At 36.9% G+C, this 17,191-nt stretch overlaps 1 protein-coding gene across 10 annotated transcripts in view; it reads right to left on the bottom strand.

Annotated features, from left to right (window-relative positions):
* LOC309553369 (protocadherin gamma-C5-like) overlaps positions 1-17,191 on the bottom strand; it is a 764,755-nt gene that overhangs the window by 381,347 nt on the left and 366,217 nt on the right. For 2 of the 10 annotated variants that reach the window (XM_082254501.1, XM_082254504.1), the window contains exon 1: positions 12,999-15,590. The exons of the other annotated variants lie outside the window; for them this stretch is intronic. In XM_082254501.1, coding sequence (XP_082110627.1) covers positions 12,999-15,431 — 2,433 coding nt within the window. In that variant the 5' untranslated portion in view covers positions 15,432-15,590. Of the gene's footprint in view, positions 1-12,998; positions 15,591-17,191 lie in introns of those variants that run through there. 10 annotated transcript variants of the gene reach the window in all.

Raw genomic sequence — 17,191 nt, 5'->3', positions numbered from 1 at the left:
TTTGGAACATGTGGCCGACCCTAGCGGCCAGTATATTTTTCTTAAATTTCGGCTCTGGAATAAACTTTTCAAAGTTGCTAATTTTTACACTCCGAAATATGGCCAAATTATGGCAGTGACTCGTTACCTCCACCTCCTAGTAGATTTTGCAGGATGTACTACTCATGTGGAAAGGGATGTTAACCTAGTGTTAGAGCCCCAGCTAGATGCATCCTACCAGTAGTCTAACATTTCTTATAGCCGCCTTAGGGCTCTTAGAAAACAAATGTTCGTTCATCGATTACTTGACCAGTAGCAGACCTTATTTCCTAAAGACCGCAATTACACATATTTTTCTCCGGCAATCAATCTTATAGCAGGTTAGATTATTTTTTTGTGGGCCCTTATGTACTGGAGTGGAATCCTTTGGACATTGGGTCCTTAATTTGGTCCTTAATTTGGTCCGATCATTCTCCTATTATACACCTCCCTCAGACCCCGTGGTTCTGGTGTCTAAATGAATCACATTCACATACAGCTTCTCAGTCGCCTGAATAGTTAGTTGATATATCTCATACAAGGTCATTCTTATTGCAGCTTTTGGAAGTTTCCCATAGTATCTATCAGCAAAGATATGTCTTAGCTAGATACCAACATGGAAATAAGTGTGGAAGACTGTGATTATTTTTCAGCTATGTACAATCCTGTTCCATGGACTCATGGTCCTTCATCCATTGCATTCAGGACTATGTGCAGAAAACTGCTATTCCAAGATTATAGGATGATACTAGGGACTCCCTAGATGCCCCCTTTTAAAAAAGGAATTAATAAATGCAATTACAAACAAACCATTGGGTAAAATCCCTGGCCCTGATGGATTTTACCTCCAAATTTTATAAGTGTGTTTTGAGTGTTTAATTGCATTTCTGCCACCAATCAATTTTCTACTCTGGAGGCTTAAATTATCTTGCTCCCCAAACCAGACAAGGATCCAACGTTATTCTCCAGTTAGTGTCCTATATCTTTAATTGGGGTAGATATAAAAATATATGGCAAATTGATCGCCTCGCACCTTCAACTCCTTCTCCCGAATTTGGTGTAAACAGACCAGGCCAGATTTGTTCAAGAGAGAGAGAAGCTCGTGATAATACGCTTAAATCACTGTTGCTCATGGGTCATGCTCAAACAATAAAAATACCAGCTTGCCTTCTCTCTGTTGACGAAGAGAAGGCTTTTTGATTGTGTTGATTGGCCCTTTTTTGAGCAAACATTGGCAAAAATAGGGCTTGTCCCATCCCTGATTTGTAAAATCTTTATTCTTTTATTCTAAACTAAGTGCAAGATTATGGATTAATGGATCCCTGACTCCATGTTTTTCTATCCAGAACGGTACCCAACAGGATTCTCCCCAATCTCCCCTACTGTTTGTCTTGGTAATGGAATATTTGGTAACAGCCCTTAGACAAAATCCTTCTATTACTGGTTCACAAATAGACAAAGAGGAAGTGAAACTCGCTGAATTTGTCGATGATTTGGTACTATATATCACTAACCCACGTGTCCATGCCTACTGTTTTGTTAGAAGTTCAGCATTTTGGAGCCGAGAGAAATTTTAAGGTAAATCTATCTAAGTCAGAAAATCTTAATGTACTGTATCTCTTGCACCACATCAAGTTCAGGCTCTTAAGAACAATTTTCCATTTAAATGTTGTTCTTCTGAGCTTAAATATTTAGGTGTCAGAATTCTGACCGATTTTACTCACTACTCACTTACTACCATCTTCTCCTGCAATGTACATTACAATGTGTATAGAATTAAATAAGTGCGCAGGACTTATTACAATACCTCAAAAAGTATGACCGTGCTCTATATTCGTGGTTTGGGAGGATTCATATTCTAAAAAATGAATATAGTACCTTACCTTTTCCAAACTTTACCCTTTGTGGTTCCCCGTTCATTTTTTGATACTCTACAATCTGCTTTTACAAGGTTCATTTGGGGACGTCATAAAGCTAGATTATGCAGAACAACCCTATCCCTCCCTAAAGCAAAGGGAGGGGTGGGTTCACTGGACCTTTATTACTACCACGCTGTGGCGGGTGTAACCAGGATGGTAAACTCATTTCATCATTCTCATTCTAAGCAATGGGTTTCTATAGAACAGCTGATAAATTATTTTGACCTCCAGGCACTCCCCTGGATAGATCCAGGTTCCCAAGGCTCTCTTTCCTCTCTACCTTTTCTTACATCTAAGTTACTGCGTATCTGGTATAAATTGCAATCTCAATTGGGGCTTTCTTCTAAAGTAGGCTCTAACACTACATTGTTTGGTAATCCACAGTTTCTTCCTGCAATGGTTCTCAGACATGCTTTTTATCCTGTAATAAGGAGTCACATCAGAAATTCGTCAAAATCCTTTGTCAGGGAACTTTTTTGCCCTTGTCAAATTTGATTGCTACACAGCAGTTTTCATTTATGTACTGGCTGGAATATCAGCAATTGCTGTCTTTTTTTTTTCTTCTTTCCCCTCGACTGACTTGTTTACTAGGAAGCCAGATTCTTTTGAGTGCCTTCGCTTACAAGGCTCTACACTTGACCATGTTCTTTCAACAGTGTATAAGGTTCTTCTTTTGAAACTTCATCCTGATCTCCTGGAATTTACAACAAAATGGCCAGCTGAAATCACAGTAGAGGAGTGGGAGAAATTGTTTACTCTTACTCATTGCCTATCATCAGCAACTAAGGCCCACTAAACAAAATTTAAACTCCTCTATGGATGGTATCAGTGCACAACGCTGCTTCATCGGATAAACCCAGATCTTTTGGATTTATGTTGGCATTGTCATTCTGCTAAAGGCTCCCTCGTGTATATTTGGTCAGAATGCCCCCTTATTTATTATTTCTGGGATTCAATCCTGCGGCACTATACTTCTGTCACTGGGGCCATTGTTCCTAACACGCCACAAATCACTTTGCTTTCTATCCTGCATGGCTCTATTATGTGTATCAAAATAAGTCTCTTTAGGCACTGGCTGACGGCAGTACAATCAGTTATACCACACCATTGGCGAAAGGCACGTGTTCCCCCTTTGAATGGTTTGCTGAGATGGATTAAATTGAAAGGATGGAGTCCCTCTTGGCAAGTGAATTAGATACATATGAACAATGCCATTAAATATGGCTCCCTTGGAAGTCATTTAGGGAATCATCTGAAATGCAAAATCTTCTTACAGGACAATTATAGGACCAGAATTTGGTTCAAGGTTGTGTGAGGTTTGTTCCGATGATCCATCACTGGTTGTCTTAATGTTTTAATTAATGTTTACATTTTTAAATTTCCTAATTTCCCCAATATGTTTCCCCTTTTTTTTTCATTTTGCCATGTAGCTTCCACCATTTCTGGAGCAGATACTTAATACTACAGATTGATGTTTTTTATGGATCATAATTTTCATCAGAGGGGCTTAGATATGCTTTCTTTCAAGTTGCATAATTGATATGGTTTGGTACATTATCTTTTGTTATAGCATATATATGATTTTGTATTATCCTATCTTTCTCTTTTGTACTAGTCCTTATTATATGCATGTTATGGATTTTAAGGGGTAGCTGCATACCATACCCTGTTTATTTATTTATTTTTGTGTGTGTATGTTTTGTTTTTGCTGGTATGTATGTACCACCAATGTATTTAAAATGTTCTATGTTACAATGACTTAATACATTTAGATTGAAACTTAAAATCTGGAGGTTTTCATTTATCATTGACAACTTCCAGAGTTTGTAAAATACCCCCTAGCCATATATTTTCTGAAAGCACATGGCCAGTAGAATAAAAAGAAGGTGCTACTGATTTATTGGGCACCATAGTATAATAGTATAGTGCTGTTATATAGTATAATAATATGCCATTATATAATAGTATAATAGTATAAACACAACATAACATAACATTTACAAAATTCTTGCTAAATTCCTACTAAGGCCTCATTCAATGGGGTGTGCTAAAGTGTACGCCCATGGAGGGCCGTGTTTACCTGCACAGGGATGCACAGGTGTTCTGTGCATTCCTGTGTAGGCAGTCCTGTTAACACAGTTAGTTGGGACGCAGTGGCTGCAAGGACAGATCTGACATCAATGTGGGTGTAGTGTACATGGCCCCAAATGCAGATAGTGTGAGTTCAGTGTCATGCACCCACACGCATGTAAAGTTGGAAGCAGTGTCCATGTATTATTATTATTAAGGAGTGGGCCAGGAAGCCAGTCAACACATCCTTAACAACTGATGACTAATTAGCTGGCAGGATGTTTCCCCACTGACAGCTGAATGTAAAAAAGAATGCCAGCAATGAAAAATAATGGAAAAAACAGTGCGCCCCCCCCCCCCCCCGAAAACCATACTAGACCCTTATCTGAGAATGAAGCATGTTAGGTCAGGAAAGGGGGGTGAGCAAGGACACATGCCCTCAATATGAAGGTTGTTTTGAGGTAGGGGGTTCCCCCCCAAAGCACCTTGTCCCCATGTTAATTGGAGTCAAAATCATTTGCAACCGCTAAAGAAAACTGAGCACCAAGTAATTCAGAAATTTTAATAAGACGATAATTTGTTAAAAAATGTGGGAGAATTATTATTAATATCCAAAATCTCTATTTCCAAATTTATTAAACTCCAAAGTATTTTCTGCAACTGCCTTTAGATGCAGCACACAAATTGAGCTGGATCCACATAGGCTCTCTCTACCAATCCTATCTTTGACAATAAGGTCCCCATATTTCTTTTGCAAAGCAAAATAATTGTGTTTTTAGATTCCAAATGCAAACTGCGGTGTGATATATCTGTACATTTTAAAATGAAATCCTGGGCTAGATGACCCACAGCACTACCAGAATTAGACTCCTCAGCAAAAGAATAACACAGCTGCCCAGAGACCCAGCCCCAGCTACAAAAAAATAATGGAATATGATATTTCAGATGTTGAACAACGGAACAGTTATATTTTCAAATTGTTGTGTATATTATTGTTGTGTGCATTTTGATAGATAGATAGATAGATAGATAGATAGATAGATAGATAGATAGATAGATAGATAGATAGATAGATAGATAGATAGATAGATAGATAGATAGATAGATAGATAGATAGATAGATAGATAGATAGATAGATAGATAGATAGATAGATAGATAGATAGATAGATAGATAGATAGATAGATAGATAGATAGATATTTCTTGTTAAGAGATGTACAGTTATGCATCAGATCATTTAGCAAACATAAACGTGATAACATAATTCATAAGTGTTCTATGATCCCTGCACTAAGCAATATTGAAGTAAGTTCACAGGACTTGAACCATATACTCCCTTGTTTTCATGCCAGCACATTTACTGTTGGCCACTTAACACCTGGCCATTGATACTACTCATTTTTTTCCTCTTAGGCTAGTACCAGCTTGGTAGAATTACACCCTGAAATCCTCTCTCTTTCCTGCCATCGAGATATGCAATCTCGTACCCCTTCAAGGTTCTCCTATCACCTAGCAAGACAAGTAAGTCAAGCATCTTTCATTGAGGCTTTTCAAAAGCTTATGCAGCAACAACCCTACTTTGATACTAATTAGATACTCCTCTTCCCCCTCCACTTCAGGGTAATGGTGGAACTCCAGCTAAGGCACTCACAAGTACATTATTGAAAGTTAGAAGTAAGTAGCTGCTTACTGCCCCCATACACCCACACTGGGGAATTTACATACATATGTACACATATATATATATGTATATTTTGCCACCCACCAACCAAGTCTATGCATTGCAGGCCCACACCATAATTCTGGATCTTGTTGCAACATCTGGGGTGCAGGCAGGGGAACCCGCCCTCCATCTTCCCACTACGAGCATCAACGCACAGCAAGGTACACTGGGGAGTGTTTATGAAGCTAAAACATGCTTAAAACTGTTTACAAGATATTGCAAGTTTATTACAAAGTCACTAATTTCATATTTCTTCACTTTATAGAATTTTGGTGATATCCTTGAAAAAGGCTCTTTTTACATACGAGTTGGAAACCCTTTGTTTCACTCACATCCTCAGCAATTTGTACAATAAATTATATTGTTTTATGAAAATACCTTGCCTACACAATACCATCTTTTTTTGGTTTGAGGAACCAACTCATTTGGGTTGTTAATCAATTCACCCAGTATCCTTCACTCTCAGTACCATTGCACCAGAGTTAGATATTAGTATAAAAACATTTTTTTTTTAGGTGACACATTTAAAAACGGACCAACTTACTTGGAAGCAAGACTACAAAACATTCTAATACATTTGCCATACTGTATAAAATCATGGTTAACTTTACAATGTTTTTAAAGATATTGTGTAAGAACAAGTTTTCATTTAGCTTACATATAATAAAAATGAATAAATATAATTGCCATCCCTATCCAACACCAATGAATCTTGGCAGTCACCAATGAGATGTTAATGCCAAAGACATGTCTCATTTGTTCCTCATATTAAATATGGTATTACAATATCATATTAGTCTAATATTTTAGCAGCAGCATAACAACAATCGCAATGCTATTTCATTTACATAAACTGTTTAGCTTGCCAGAATTTTAAATGTGAGGTATAAACACAACCCGTGTACAGTAAATCCAGGTTTTACAGCCTTTTGCAGGATTTAAACTTTGTCAGTACTACATGTGTTTATAGTCACAAAAATGTAATATCATTTTGGAACCAAAGTACATTCACACAACTATATCTAAACAATACCAGTTTTATGGTAGCTAATAGAAGCTTTGCCTTAAAATAAATATATTGTGTTTTGTATGTATATTTGATTAAATATGGCTGCAAGTTCAGTTAAAATATACAAATAATTTTTAAATTTACAGTAAATTGATGAACATTTTGGTTTTCATCTGATTTAAATCATTCAACCTACTTGCAAACTAGATTTGTTCATTTGCTCAACTTGCATGGAAGGTTAAACTGCTGTAAATAACCATATCTCTAAGCTAAAGTGATTGTAAAGTCTTGCTGTTTTTTTTTAAAAAATAACAAACATGTTATACTTACCTGCCTCTGTGCAGTGGTTTTGTATGGAGCAGCCTTGATCCTCCTCCTCCAGGCCCCTCCCTCCTACTGATTCAAGCAGCTTGCTATGGGCGCATCCGAGCCAAGTCTTTTGTGCCTTCCCTATGCTCAGAGAAGAAGAGAGAGAGACACACAAACTATGCCATCTGCAAGCTGGAACAGTTAAAGTATTCACCATGCTTGGCTGTCATGGTAATCACATGGGGAAGAACTGTGGAGATGGTTATTAACTGACAGACTGAGATCTGCAGCTATCAACGCAAGAGAAGTCGCAGAACAAAGAGGGCACACATTTTCAAACTCCTTTTTCACTGCAGCAACGTAGATGATTTCGATTTATCTGTTGTCAAGTAAACAGCTAATCAATACGGATACATATAGTATTTAAAATCACAGAGGAAGCAGCATCTTCACTTTTTCACAGAACCCTGCATTCCATACTCAAGATATAACAAAAATGTCATCCACTACAAAAAATATGACGGTGGTTGATAAAAGAAAGGTCATGCTCACGTACAGATTTAATCAGCTTATCCTCAGAACTGTTTCCAGGAAGGCTCCAATAGTTTTTATCTCCCCAGTTTAGACACTTTGAAATAAGGAGTATCAGAAACCGCAACCAGGTAAACTATATCCAGGCACCAACTCCAAAGTTTAGAGCCAATACATAGAACTGGGCAACCAAAGCTACAGATCCTGGAATCTTCACGTTAATATTTACCACATCAGCATGGTCTGCTATGGTATACCAAACATGTAAGCTGAATGGACTGCCCAATGCACCACAACAGATCAAAAATCATATATGCAGTGTTTTTGACAGCTCAGAGTACTGCAATGGGTGGTAATGCATTGATAAATGTTGCACTGAATTACAATGATGATGTGCTTGGAAAATGCGTCGGGGTGCCATTCAGATTTAATGGCACTGCAGGTCACTAATAACACATCTCATTGATGTGTAAGGGCCCTAATACAGGTGGGCATTCAGAAGAAATAAATTGTGTTGAATGAAAAGAGCAAGAACATGTGAGATGCCCGATAAAAGCCTGTGCACTGTAGACAAAACTGGCCTTTTAGAATATTGTGTGGAACTGTCATAAGTCTGCAGGGGTATGTAATAATAAGGTGTAGTATTAAGTGCAGTTTAGTAAAGTAAGTCCAAATACTTCATGTTGAATTGTGCGTCATTTGGATTAGGTAAACAGGTCAATTGGCTCTCTTACCAATCTACTTCTATAAGGAACACAGTTCCCCAGTTCCCCTGCTACTTTAGATCCGTATGGTTTGTCACTGGCTGGAAGTAAATGTGGCAATAGTGAAGGTCCCAGTAATGGGGAGTGTGACCAAACACTTACAGCATGGCCTTACATCACAGAAAAACAATAGCAAATGTACGAAAGTATCCAATAAAGCCAATGCCTGTTCTGTGGACAGGCTAAGAAAAAGACATTGCATACTTCTGGGCTGGAAAAAGAAGGCCATCTTTTGTCTCATCTGCATATTGTATTGCCACCCTTTCACTTGCACTTTGTTGAATGTACTTCAGTATATTATGTGTAGTATTTTTCACATAGATCGTTTGCAGGTTACTCTCAAATTGTAATGCTGATTACTTAAATCCCATGTGATAGTAATTATTGTGCCACTGATGTAGACTTTTTTTTTCTTTTTTTATAGTGTGTGCTGAACTTACATATACTGTACATGTTTGCAAAAATGCTTTCTTTCTGTGGATGCGCCAAGTTTTACAATTGAAATCAAACTAGTCCCTAATGTGCATGGTTTTAATAATGACAACAATTAAGTAAATATTTGTAACAAAATAAAGTATAGATTATAAAGGGCAATATTAATTTGGCTAATTTAGGAACCTTTAAACGTAACTTCCAATTAAAAGGTTCAGGATAAAGTCTTGTCCTCAAATACCTTATTCATAATTAGGGATACGTTCTGGGTTCACTGGAACCATGGGTTCACTGCAGGTACCCAAAGGTTCACAAATCATGAACTTTTAGCTAAAACTTTGCAGTTTTTCTGCAAGAAATAGGGAACTTCCATGATGCAATTCATAGCTTTTGCCCCTAGTTCAAATTAGTCACAAAAGCCAATAATCTGAAAGAATGAATAACTCAGCCCCCTTTCTATAAAGAGTGGGCTCTCAGCAGCCATATTGCCAAAAACCGTTGAAGCTGCTGTACTTTTTATTTTTGTTTTCTTAGCAGCTTTCGCACAGCCTATAGTAATATGATGGCTGGGCAGGAGCTCCCTGGTTCCAGGAGGAGGTCATATGGTGCTTTAGATTGATCTGTTATCTTTCTGTTATCGGCTGTGTTTATTGTACACAGCGGAGGACAGATCGGAGTACTGGGCTGGCCTCAGTATCATGCAATCGCTGTGGCCAAGCACAACGATTGAATAACAGTTGTACACAATAAATGGCTTTTATTCATAGCCATTTATTGTGTACTATTGTGTTATTCTCTGTACTTGGTCACAGTGATCACATGGTACAGACAGGGCTTATCACAGCACACTGTGATAGCTGTGGCCAATTAAAGCTATCCCAGTAGTACATAATAGCTATATATAGATGCCATTCATAAAAAGGATTGCTTATAACAGTGTTCATAACTGTTATAAGCAATCATAGTGTTAAAGAAAAAAAAAAAAAAAGCCTGATCACCGCTCAGTGTAGTACAATGTCACTATGCTTACATTGCAGTGCTTTGTCACAGTATGTAACAAAAAAATATAAAAATATATATATAAAAGAAAGATGTCAGTATCCCTGATCACCACCACACCAGACATACGATAACACTGTATGTGCACTGTAGACAAAACTGGCCTTTTAGAATATTGTGTGGAACTGTCATAAGTCTGCAGGGGTATGTAATAATAAGGTGTAGTATTAAGTGCAGTTTAGTAAAGTAAGTCCAAATACTTCATGTTGAATTGTGCGTCATTTGCATTAGGTAAATTAGGTATTGTGTTATTCTCTGTACTTGGTCACAGTGATCACATGGTACAGACAGGGCTTATCACAGCACACTGTGATAGCTGTGGCCAATTACAGATATCCCAGTAGTACATAGTAGCTATATATAGATGCCATTCATAAAAAGGATTGCTTATAACAGTGTTCATAACTGTTATAAGCAATCATAGTGTTAAAGAAAAAAAAAAGCCTGATCACCGCTCAGTGTAGTACAATGTCACTATGCTTACATTGCAGTGCTTTGTCACAGTATGTAACAAACAAATATAAAAATATATATATATATATAAAAGAAAGATGTCAGTATCCCTGATCACCAACACACCAGACATACGATGACACTGTACTGCTCTGGTGACAGTAGGTATAAAAAATCTGAAGAAAAAAACAAACTCATTTTATTTATTTTCTTCATTTTCCAAAAAACTGTGACAAAAAAATAACAACTTCAAAAAATGCCCCATGCCTCCTACTAAATACTTTAGGCTGTCTACTTTTTGAAAAGGGGTAATTTGGGAGGTTTGTACTATCCTGGCATTTTAGTGCCTTACATAAGTTAGACAGTCAGTACATCAGAACTGATCAATTTTCATATATACTGTATGTACCATAATTTGTATACTATTACACAGACTAAATAATATGCACTCATTTTTACCAAAGAAATGTAGCAGTGTAAATGTTGGCTCACATTTATGAAGAAACATTACTTATTTGCAACATTTTACAACAAAAACTAAGAAAAAAGTGGGGGTTTATTTTCAGGATTTTCTGTCTTTTTTGTTTATTTAGCAAAAAATAAAAAAAAACAAGTGGTAAATAAATACCACCAAAATAAAGCTCTTTCTGTCTCAAAAACATATTCAATTTAGTTTGGGTACTTGTCATGAAAATATGATAAGCTGAAATTGGTCTGGGCAAGAAAAGGGTGAAAGTGTCTGGTTTTGAAGTGGTTAATTTTGGCATTGATACATGTCGTCATGGCAGTACACAGCTTCCCTTGCCTTTTGTTTGACAATAACTTGCTTAGTATTCCTACAAATAGTCAAACATTGAAGAACAAGATTCACTCCCATAGACTACTGCATGAACTGTAGCAGCATGATGTTTTCACCCACGTTTTTCACTCTTCTCATTAGCTTTCGTTATTGCCAGCTGGTCCCAGTTTTAAAGGGTTCTAAAGATATTGATCTGTTCAGCATATGATAGAATGTAGCAGGAAGTGTTTGTTTACTTTTATTTATTTACTTTTTTCTTTTTATTGATTAGTCCTGAAAATATTCAAACCAATAACAAATGCAGATTTCCCTGTTATTCTCACCTCTCCTTTTGAATGATACCATCATCTTTTCTCTCGTTGAATGATACCATCATCGTTTAACCCCCTTAAAGCAGAACAAAACCCTCCTGTCATTTATAGGCTAGGAACCTGCCACCTTAGCCTCTGTTTAATCTGCTACTGCCATGGTGCTGCACATGTGATCAGTTAAGAGCAAAAGCAAATGTGGCAGTTCACTTTCCTGGCATGCCAGGAATGTAACTGTTTAAATTGATGGGTTTAGTTCCACTTTAATGTGAGTGTAGATTTACTACAGTGTTCTGCACTCAAAGTACAATGATAAGCAAGTAAAGCACTAATGTAATTTATGTATCACTGAGGTCTGCCTAGTTCTGGAGAAGAGGGGAAAACTAAGAGGACCCTGTGCATTATGTATTCATCAAAAAGACTTCTGAAAAAACATGTATAAAAAAAATAAATTAAAAAATACATGCAGAGGGGGCAAGTGGTAGGGGCTGAAGGTTAAGAGTTTGAAGCATGGAACTGGGCTAAGACACTGCCTGAGTTCAAAAGGGATGCAAAAAACTCATAGGTGGCTGAATCAACTTTCAGTTCTGGGTTGAAATAGTAGTCATTAATAACATATGGTCAAATTGGAGATACCATGATGAAACTACTCTGAGTAAGATGTTGATGTAGCTTTTCAACTGCATTTTCTTAACTACCGGAAACTGGAATGTGTGGGATACAGTTCTTGTTTTGTTGGTTTTCTCGCTCAAATTGAAAATCATTCCTTTGAACACAAGATTTTATTTAATTATAATGCGAACATATTTCTTTAATTACCAGTGTATCCCTTCAAGACATTATTTTCTGTACTGTAACTAGATGTAAAGAGTTCAGTACACATTAAAAACTAATTATTCATTATTTTTTACATGAATAATTGACAGACTGTGTTCCCAGTTGCATGCTATTAAAGTGTTTGCATGTCACCTAATGATTTTTTTTAACTATTCCTGAAACATTTCTGAACCACAGCAATTTATATTTAACATTGCTATGCCCCCAGCAGTTTACTGGTGCATATTATTAGTAGATCTATTTTACAAAATTTCAAAAATCACCACTTAGAATGCTATAAATGTACCTTCATTTGACTATCCCTCTTGCTCAGTAAAAGCTTTCCTTATAAGTACAATCAAAACACTGTGTATGTGCACTTGTGCTGCAGCTTTAAAATACATTGAATAATGAAAGGAATATAACTACCATAACTGGAGATCAGGCTTTCTGAGATCTGCCAATTTTGACAGATATGTGTAGCCCAGGAGGGCCCCTGACCACCTATACAATGAAGGTTGTAATAAAGAAGGCAATAGAGGAGTGGTATACATTCACCTCAGCAGCTTTTGAGCAACAGCCTTTTACATGTCTGCCAAACATGGTTGGCAGCACCCCATACATGTGATAATTTTCCTTAGAACAATGTAAAACAAAGCTAATCTGTAGATTATCTACATCTGTGTATCTAAAGTTGATCTCCCAGGTAAAACCAGTCTTTAAAAAAGTTATGTTTATAAAGAGACAATTGAATTTAACAATATGTGCTTTGAGCAGGTTTTCTCACCTGGATCACTTCATTGTATTCACTATTCATTGACAAGGAATCTTCATCATTCAAAATATCCTTTAGTTGTGGAAAATCCAAAGGCCTTAAAAAGGTGAAGTCAGTTCGTTCTAATGCTGGGGAAAGGCAAGTAGTATAACACTGGTTTGTAGGTCGAGTCAAAGTCTTAACCTCCATATATTTTAGAGTTCCATCTGAATTAAGCTGTAGAGTTGGCTGGTAATGACACTGAAAATCATTTATGTCAGACCCAGTGGTGCAACTGCGGACATTTCTGTTTTTTGTTCTTACACACTTGACAATTAAAACAATAAAAGTAATGGTTGATACAGTACTGACAGCTGATAAAGATATTATCAAGTATAATGTCATATCTGATTGTTCATTATGAGCTGTTTGGAAATCTTGGGATTTTGGAGTTTCATCATGGATGATATCCTCGAATGATACAAAAATAGTAGCTGTGCTTGATAAAGCTGGTTGTCCATTGTCTTTAACTTCAACCAATATGGTGTAGGTGCTATCATCTGACTCTTGTAAAGTTCGTATCATTCGTATCTCACCTGTGTGTGGTGCCACTCTAAACATGGAAGGGTCCGAAGCTTCCAAGATACTGTAAGACAACCATGCATTATAACCTGAATCTGCATCCACTGCTGCTACTTTGGTGACCAAATAACCAGCAGATACAGGACGAGGTATTCGTTGATGCTCAATGGCCTCCCTGGTCAAGATAGGATAGAGAACTTTTGGATGATTATCATTTTGGTCTAAAATAAATATGTATAGAGTGGCATTTGATTTTAGCTTTGGAGATCCGCCATCTTCAACAAAAACAGTGACTTCCAAGAGTTGAATATATTCATAGTTGAAGGATCTCTGAGCATATACATTTCCACTGTATTCATTTATATATATGTATGAAGACACTGGAGAGCCTGCAATATATATTTCTGATAGAGAAAATTTTAGGCGTGAATTCTCTCCTTCATCTGCATCAGTGGCAAATAAAGTGCAAAGAAATATTCCTGGTACATTATTTTCATGTATGTAAGCAGTAAAGGAATGGTGTGAAAAAATTGGAGAATTGTCATTAACATCTGAAATATTTAGAACAATTGTTCTTTCTGTGTACATCGAAGGAGACCCTAAATCTGCTGCAACTAAGTGGATAACGTATTGAGCTATAATTTCCCGATCCAAAATACCATCTGTGATCAAAGAATAGTGATTTTCAAAGGATTTAAAAGCAAAAGGAAGCCCTGGTGGTACCTCCAACTGAACTTGACCATTTGTGCCAGAATCTCGATCGATTATATTAAACAGTCCAACCACTGTGCCAATTGGTGTATTTTCTGGTATTGAATTTTCAAGAGACATTATAACAACTTCAGGGGCATTGTCATTGGAATCTTGAATTTCCACTTGTATAACACAATGTCCTTCCATTACTGGAACACCTTTATCTTTGGCTCTTACGTAAATTTCAAAGAAACTGCTCTCTTCAAAATCAATATTTCCTTGAACATGAATTTCACCTGTATGTGGATCTAGCTTGAAAAGCTTTCCCACTGATTTTAAGCTGTGATCTTCAAAAATATACTCAATTTCACTGTTTGAACCTTCATCTGCATCTGTAGCATTAAGGTTTAATAATAATGTTCCTGGGGTAATATTTTCTGATAAACTTGCTTTATAAACAGACTGATCAAAAGTAGGTGGATTGTCATTATTATCTAAAACAAGCACAGAGATTCTTGTTGTTCCTGACCTAGGTGGCTGGCCACCATCCAGAGCTGTCAGTATAAGGTGATGTTCTGCTATTTCCTCTCTATCTAAAGCATTTTCTAATACCAACTCAGGTAAAAGTGTCCCGTCTTTTAACTGTTTGACATTTAGTGAAAAGTATTGGCTTGGGCTCATTTCATAGGAGCTTACAGCATTAGAACCTACATCCAGGTCAATAGCATTTTCCAAAGGAAACCTCAAACCTGGAGTAGCCAGTTCTGCTATTTTAATTAGTCGAGCACTATTTACAAAGTGAGGTGAATTATCATTTATGTCCTGGATCTCAACAATCAAATGAAACAACTCTAATGGTTTGTCTGTTAGTAGTTCTACAGGCAGCAAGCAGCTTGAACTAAAGCCACACAGACTCTCTCTGTCTATCTTTTCATTCAGGAGCAGCTCTCCGTTTTCAAATCTCAAAACAAAATACCTCCTGCTTTCTTCAGATCCTAGTCTTAGACTCCGCTGAGATATTTGTTCAGTATTTAATCCCAGATCATGAGCCACATTTCCAATAAATGTCCCAGGCTCTGATTCCTCCATTATAGTATAATAAAGCTGTCCACAGACCCTTCCCCACAAACCAAGATAAACAAAATATAATACTTGCCATAGCCAAGTATTGAAATGCCTCCTGAAGTCCATTTTAAAGATATACTGTAGGTCCCTGAGATGGATAGGCACAAGAAGTCAGGTTTCTAGATAAGCTCAAACATCACGATATGGTCTGAATTAATCCAATAAAGCAAATTAAATCCTTCCTAACTCTTCCTTTTTAGCATCGATTTTGCATAGCTTTGTTCTTCTTACTGATCAAAGTGAGAGAGGGAGGGTGAGTCACTGACGGGGGTGGAGAGAACGAAGACAGTAAAAGCAGATAATATGTGGTAGCACATAAGATTATTGGTTGGGAGTTACTCCCACTCTTCCAATGACTAAAATTGCCTTGGCTTTACAAAACGTACTAATATTATAGCATCTCTTCGTGCAGAGCAACCCATGTAATCCGCTTCTCATTTAAGTATGCTAAACAGCAATTTTGGAATAGACTTGTTATAATCCAAAAAAAGAAAAGCATACCAGAAGTTCATTTCTAATAATAAAATGATATATTTTGATGAGATATTCATTCCGCTAGAGCAGATGGAACCAAGAAAGATACATTCATCTTTTACATACATTGAAATTTGAACATGACATGACATATTGTAATTATACATTAGAAATTTACCATGGTGATATGCAAATTAATTTGGTTAGAACATTCTTTATTAAACTAAGGATTAAAGCAATAAGCAGAATCTTTATGCGTGTGACAATGCAGAATAAATATAGTTTTTTTTTTTTTTTTTTCTGTATGAGCAATCTATTATAAATCCAAGATTCTTTTTGATTCCTTTCCAAGAACACGTGGGTACCGAATGCTCAAGCCCCGTCTGTTGCAATGTTGGTAAAAAGTGCTTGTGTGGGAAGCTATCTAATAAAATCCTACAGTTTACTGCACAAACTAATTCTGCATTAAATACATGGTTATATAATTTTTTTTTTTTCCCTGAGAGCAGATACGTTTACTAAAAATTTTAAAACTTTCAGCAACCAAAAAATAAAGTTTTAACACCAAACAAACAAAAAAATGATGCTTAAAAAAAAAAAAAAAAAAAAAAAAATCAGTGAATAATGTTGAAAGCACTAACTTTGGAAAACAGAGTTCTGTAGTTGTTAACATTTATCTTAACCACTTGCCTACTGCACAACCATTCCTGCTTAGGAATTTTCAGCTTTCAGCGCTGTCACTAAAAATGACAATTGCACTGTCATGCAATACTGTACCCACAAGAAATTTGTATCATTTGTTTCACACAAATAGAGCTTTTTTTGGTGGTATTTGATCACCACTGAGTTTTTTAATTTTTGGTAAACACATGGAAAAAATACTAACAATTTTGAAAAAGCAAAAACATTTTTTTTATAGTTTGTAATAAAATTTTGCAACCAGGTAATTTTTCTCTTTCACTGATGTGTGCTAATGAAGCTACACTAATGGGCACTGATAGGCTGCACTGATAGGTACTAATGGGCACTGATGAGATGGCACGGATGGGCACTGGTAGGTGGCATTAATGGGCACTGATTGGTGGAAATGATGGGGATTAATGAGGCAGCACTGGTGGGCACTGATGATGAGGCACTGATGAGGATGCACTGGTGAGGCGGCACTGATAGGCAGCACTGATAGGTGACACTGATGAGGAGGCACTCATTGGCAGCACTGATGGTCACTGATTAGCAGCACTGGTGGGCACTGATTGGCAGCACTGGTTGGAATTGTTGGGACTGCACTGAATCAGGACACTGATAATCAGTGCCCTGATTATCAGTGTAGATATCCCTTTAACACAAGTCAG

Source organism: Pelophylax lessonae, assembly GCF_965119305.1.
Source record: "Pelophylax lessonae genome assembly, chromosome: 4".
Taxonomy (NCBI): Eukaryota; Metazoa; Chordata; class Amphibia; order Anura; family Ranidae; genus Pelophylax; species Pelophylax lessonae.
This window is presented reverse-complemented; position numbering and strand designations above follow the sequence as displayed.